Source organism: Culex pipiens, chromosome 1 (genome assembly GCF_016801865.2).
Source record: "Culex pipiens pallens isolate TS chromosome 1, TS_CPP_V2, whole genome shotgun sequence".
In the NCBI taxonomy this organism is placed as follows: domain Eukaryota; kingdom Metazoa; phylum Arthropoda; class Insecta; order Diptera; family Culicidae; genus Culex; species Culex pipiens.
The window spans coordinates 25587940-25593939 of record NC_068937.1 but is presented as its reverse complement, the minus strand read 5'-3'; the positions used below and the strand labels follow the sequence as shown (position 1 = coordinate 25593939).

The 6000-nt window shown below is 34.6% G+C and overlaps 1 protein-coding gene across 1 annotated transcript in view; it reads left to right on the top strand.

Annotated features, from left to right (window-relative positions):
* Positions 1-6000, top strand: part of LOC120427221 (uncharacterized) — a 106290-nt gene continuing 100290 nt past the window's right edge. The window contains exons 1-3 of the mRNA XM_039592084.2: positions 1-598; positions 5384-5553; positions 5615-5911. Coding sequence (XP_039448018.1) covers positions 88-598; positions 5384-5553; positions 5615-5911 — 978 coding nt within the window. The 5' untranslated portion in view covers positions 1-87. The remainder of the gene's footprint in view (positions 599-5383; positions 5554-5614; positions 5912-6000) is intronic.

Here is a 6000-nt window from a genome sequence, read left to right as displayed (position 1 = left end):
ACAGGTTTACACTATTTATCAACTCAAAACTGCCAAAAGCCGAAGTGTAAGCAAAGTGGCCACCTTGGCGTGCTCGTGTCCATTCGAATGGTGGTGATAGTGATCGTTCTACCGCCGCTGTCCTCGTCTTCGTATCAGTCTCCGCCAGCCCGTCAAAATGTCCCGAACCAGCCGAATTCGGCAAAACCGGCCGAATCTGCCGCCTTCGAACCCATCCGAACTCATCGAATCATCAGCGCGGCAACGGCCGCTTCCTGCCACTCACCGTACCGACGCTCGGACGACGGTGCCGTGTCCTACGTCCGGCTAAAATTCAACCAAAGTCAACACCAAAGCCCACCCGCCTACCAGCCGTGGACGCCCCGCAGTAGGCGCTGGAGGCGGCAGCACCACCCCACCGACGCCAATAACAATAACATAACCTTAAAAAGCTCAACGAATAACAAAAACAACAACAGAAGCAACAGTCGAACGGAGCAGGCGCCGCCGAAAAGTCCCGCCAACCTGCGGTACACCTCGAGAGTAATCATTTCCGATGACTTTTCACAGGTCGATATCCGGGCGGACGAAGGAGAGGTCGAGGCCGTCAGCCGGGAAGGTGAGTTTTGTTCTGTTTTTGTAATTTTCTAACTTTTTTAACGAGCGCAAACGCAACCGCTTGCTTGCTAAGTGGACGGCTGCAATAACTGCATAATGTGCTTGTCATAAATGTATATTAAATTGAAGGTAGCGCGGCAGTGTACCCTTAATGAAATGCAAATCTGCGCTGGAAGTATGTATCAAACTAATCCATCAATCAATTAGAATCTTTCATTTTGTATTAAAAAAATTACCCAAATATTTGCCCAAAATATCCACGCTCTTGAAAAATTAAACATAAATTTTACACCAATCTCAAACCAACAATTGGCAATTTACCCAAGCAAAACATGCGGTTGATGATCTGTTGGACTGCGTTGAGTTTTGCCTACATGCAGGAGTTTTATTGTGATACATTGAACTTGTTGCGCGACAAAAACCGGTGCAACGCGTAGCGTGTCACCAAGTAGTTGAATTTACGGACTGAAAATTTGAACAAAGGTAAAAATACAATAAACATAATCAACGAAAATATTATTTAGAACATATTTTATTTTGAATAAAAATATTTGAAAAACAACATATTTTTAATTTTTTTACCAAGAAAATAGTACGTTTTTGCATTACTAAACAAAAACATTTTTATTTAAACTACTTTAAAACTTTTTTGCCGGAGGCTTAATTTTTAAAACCTAAGGCTTACAATTTTATTACAAAAATAAAAGTGCAAAGAGTTAATTGTCACCAAACTTGCCTATTTTATTAAAAAATACTTTGGCAATCAAGTTTTAATCATTTCTAGCATGCTTTTAAAATTATGACACAGGATTTTTTTTTATTTTTACTTATAAATTTATTGAAATTTTAACCACTGGCTGTAAAAAGACAACAAATTAGCAATAATACTATTATCTTGCTATTATCATGAATTCTGAGTTCTTTTACTTAATGTAAAAAAAAACAAACTGGCAAGTTTTTTTTAAATTAATTTTTGTTGTCTGTTAATTTATTCAAGTGATCAATCTTTCTATTGCAAATTTATTTCAAAATTAACTTTTAGGAAATTTTGTGAACTTTTCCAGGAGATATTTCAAAGGATTTGTAACATTCAAGGGCGAAAAAATTTAAAAAATCTGGATAAATACATTTCTATAGAAAAACAATTTAGGTTTCTAAAAAAATAAAAGAAATAATAAAGATCAAAACAGATATTAGAATCAGGGATGGAAAAATCGCAAAAAAATCAATGTCGCTAGCGAAGTTTCTTCATCCGCGAAAGAGAGAGGAGGCAAATCACGCAAAAGAGAATCGCTCCCGAAGTTCTCCAAGAAAATCAATCTGCTGATGATTTTTTTGTGAATTTCCTTGTCAACACAACTTAATAATATTTATTTAAATTTGTTTACACACATTGCCCATCTAAATACAAAATGTGACAGGTAATTTTTCGACGTGTGACACTTGCTGGTGTAGTAGTGAAAAAAATGTTCCGCCGAATAATCACGATGATGATTTTTTTCGATTTTTTTTACCGATCTTCGTGCGCGAGAGAGGAGAGCCATGCTCCCTTTGGATTTTTTCTCTAGATGAACGTCCAGAGATTTTTTTATGATGATTATGCCATCGCTAGAAATAATCATAAATATTTTAAAGATTGAAAAATTGCTAAATATTTAATGTTTTTGAAAGTTCAAAAATTGAACCAAAACGTGAAAAGGGTGGATAAGCATTTTGACTTGTGAAGTTATTTTGTAAATTCCGAGAAATCTCGAACAATTGCCGGCTTTCTTAGCAACCATCCAACACTGCGAGTTTTGTTCAATATACTAGTTGTCTGGGAATTTGAGAAAAAGTTCCAAAAATGCTTGTGTGCCTTTTTCAAATGTTGTTTCAGAAATATTTTTGGTTTTCCAGAAATACAAATAAAAAATGCAAGACTATTTCAAAATTTGTTAAAAAACAAAGAGAGAACCTTTTTATTTATTTATTTCATAGAAAATATTTATTGAATAAATCGTTCACCAGATTATTCATTTATTTTTCATTATTTTTTTTAAACAGCTTTAAATATTTTTCTAAGTTTAAAAAAAATGTCCATAGTTAAAATTTCCGTAAACTCATAATATAAGCAACACTACTTAAAAAACTTTTTTTTACGTATTTCAAAAGTCATATTTTTTTTTAAATTAATAACGCCTCAAGATGAATTAAGACCAGCCCTGCCCAACCTACGGCCCGTGAAGCCATTTTATCCGACCCGCGATCCTTTTTGGGAATTGTTCAATTACTGGCCCGCCATGAAAATTTGCTTATTTTAATTTTTGCATGATTGCTCATAAACAATGTTGTTTACCTCTGAAAAATAGTCAAGAATTTTTTTTATTCTTTATGTTTCTCGTCGCCGAAACATTTTAGGCTGGTACAAATATTTTTAAAAGTTTTTGTCACCCCCCCCCCCCCCCCTTCAAAATTGGCCCGAAAAATCAGGGGGCAAAAAAAATATTTTTTCATTAAACTTCAAAATTTCAATGAAAATTCAAGTGCAACAAGCTGAAATCAAATTAAAATACATTCTTCTGCGTTTAAAATCATTTTTAGCATGTTTGGGTTTATTAAAAAATCTTAAGATTTTTTGAAAATTTTCGATGCAAAATCTTTATTTTCGTTACAATTTTTGTTTTTGTCAGATCTTAGATTTTTTGAAAACTAATGATTGCAAAACAACTGAGCTAGTGTAAAATGCATTTTAAAACACTTTTTTCATTTAAATGTGAAGACTATGGCTTGTTATTTAAATTTTTATATTTTTTTATTTTTTTGCCTCCCCCCCCCCTTGACCTCGGCCAGGGCCGAGGGACAAAAACTTTTTTAAATATTTGCATCGGCCTTATTATTTTTCTTAGTTCGATTTTTTTTTCATTTAGCATTTCCAATTAATCAATATTTGTTGAAATATGTTTTGCAAAGAGTTGACATTCAGTTCAATTAGCTTTTTGAATAAACTTTCTGATTCTTTGTTGTCACAAAAAAGCAAAATCATTTATAAGATAATTTTTAGTCTCATAGTATAATGAATAAGATTTTCTTTGACTTTTTTAGTTAATAAAAATGTTATAGTTTCAAAATGTGTGTGAATTATTTTTCAATTTAATCCTTTTCGCTTCTTTACATTTTTTTTATCTGATTCGATCATCAGCTGTTTTTTATCGGTTCCTGATCATTTTACGAACTATCAAATTTAAAAATGCTTTAATAGTTTACCTGCACTTTCTTTTAATGCTTTTACTGAAAAACAATGAAAATTTGATTCAACTTAGATAGACTGAAATTGAGTTAAAACTTTTGAATTCAATTTTATTTATTTTATATTGCGATTAATCAATTTATAAAATGGAATTTTTTGTTGGTCAAAAATGCAATTTTGCGCAAATCATTTTTTGTTGTAAAAAATCCCATTTAAAATCAGGTATTCAGAGTGTGGTTCTTTATTTTTCAAAAATCATAAAAATACCTACAACTTTGCCGTTTGTTGATCAGAAAATTTTATTTTTTGGTTTTTATATATTTGAATAGTCTTTCTGCATGGAATTTTGTTAAAATTGTATGGACGAATCAATGAAATTAAATTACTCTTTTGGTCATAGAAACGTATACTTGTGTAATTTTTTTCCAAATCAAAATATAAAAAAAATATTGCTCTTTATTGAGAGCATTGCAGAGTGCAATCAACTTTAAAAATATATTTGATAATTGTGACAATTTACCATATCAAAAAAAAAAGAAATTACGTGTCGCAATTATTTTTTGTTCAAAATATATTTTACTACCGTCATTAAAGATGACATTAAGTCTGGGGTGAGATAAGGTCATACAGTCGACTCTCTGGCTGTCGATCTTCTCGATACCAATATTGCTCCATCTATCGATGAATTCTTTAGTCCCTTCAAACTGCACACTTCGGTTGGCTTTATTCCTCGATATTTCTTCTTGCTTGAAGGATCTCTTCCTCGACGGCCCCTTGGATTCTGTTTGCTTTAAAAATCTCTTCCGGTTGTCAATATTGTCACTATCTCATGGCTTGCATAGACATTTTTCTTTCAAAACGAAGCTTTGAATGGTGTTTGACATTAGTTTGTTTTTGTTTGCTGGACGTTGCCATGATTCTCTCCCATAGCTGGGTATCAAGAAAAAAATATTTTCAATCGAGTCTTCATTTTGCATCGTTCTGTAAACTGATGATTCTCTTCCTCGACGGTCTCTTGGATATTGACAACCAGAGAGTCGACTGTACAAAAAATGCCAAATTTTGTATAACCGAATATCACCACCAAACCCAAAGTCACCGCTGATGAAAGTACCTTTATTTCATAGACAAAATAGAAATAAATCTTGCTCCTGGCAAAAGATACAAGATGCTAAAACTGGTCTAAATCACGTTTTAGACCAGTTTAAAAAAACTATATCTTTTACCAGCGGTAAGATATTATCATATTTTGTTCGAGCAAGTTATAACAAATTTTCTCAATAGCGTTCAATATTTTATTAGTTTTTTTTTTATTGGCAGAAAAATTATTACAAATTTATCACAAAAAATGTGGTTTTCCCGTGCATAATTGAATTGATTTGGGATTGAATTATTATTTTTTTGATTTTTTTTTTCTTTTCCATACAAACGTCAAGCCACCGTTGTGCTTATAGCACCTCTTTATTTACGAAGAAATAAACAAATCGCTTTTCTAAACCAACAAAAAATTCTTGAAAATACTATTAAAAATGTCTTTTTTTTATTCCCAACTCCCTCCAGAGGAAATCATCAAAAAGCGCAAAACCGAGCTGACGACCACGCGCCAGATCGAAACGCGCATCAAGCGCCAGCTCCTGCTCGAGGATGGCAAGGTCATCGAGGACTCGGGCCCGATCGTGTCCACCAACACGACGGAGGACACGGACCGCCAGGAGACGGTGCAAACCGAGGTGCGTTCCAAAGTTAGTTTGAATTTGAGGTTATGTTCACTGATTGATGTGTCCGTTTCAGCACCGAACCCTCGGAGACCCAACGGAGGAGGAAGTTACCAAAAGTGCGCTCGATGCTGCTGGCAATCCGGTAGCCCTCGAGGACGGTGGCACACAGAAACTAGTCAGTGATGGTGGTGGAGGAGGGGGAGGAGCAGTTGCGGAAGGTAGCGGAAAACCAAAGACGATCAGCGCCATCGTGGCCCGGCCCGATGGACTGCTGAGAAACACCAAGGAGGAGGTCGAAGTGTCCCGGGAGGAAACCAAGGAGTGCACCGTGATGGCCGAGCGGAAACACTTTGGGGACTTCACCGACGATGTAAGTGACGAACTTGCTTATTTTTGATCAAATTTAGAACAATATTACCCTTTAAAATTGAGTTGTCATTCTGTAAAATGGTTCAAATT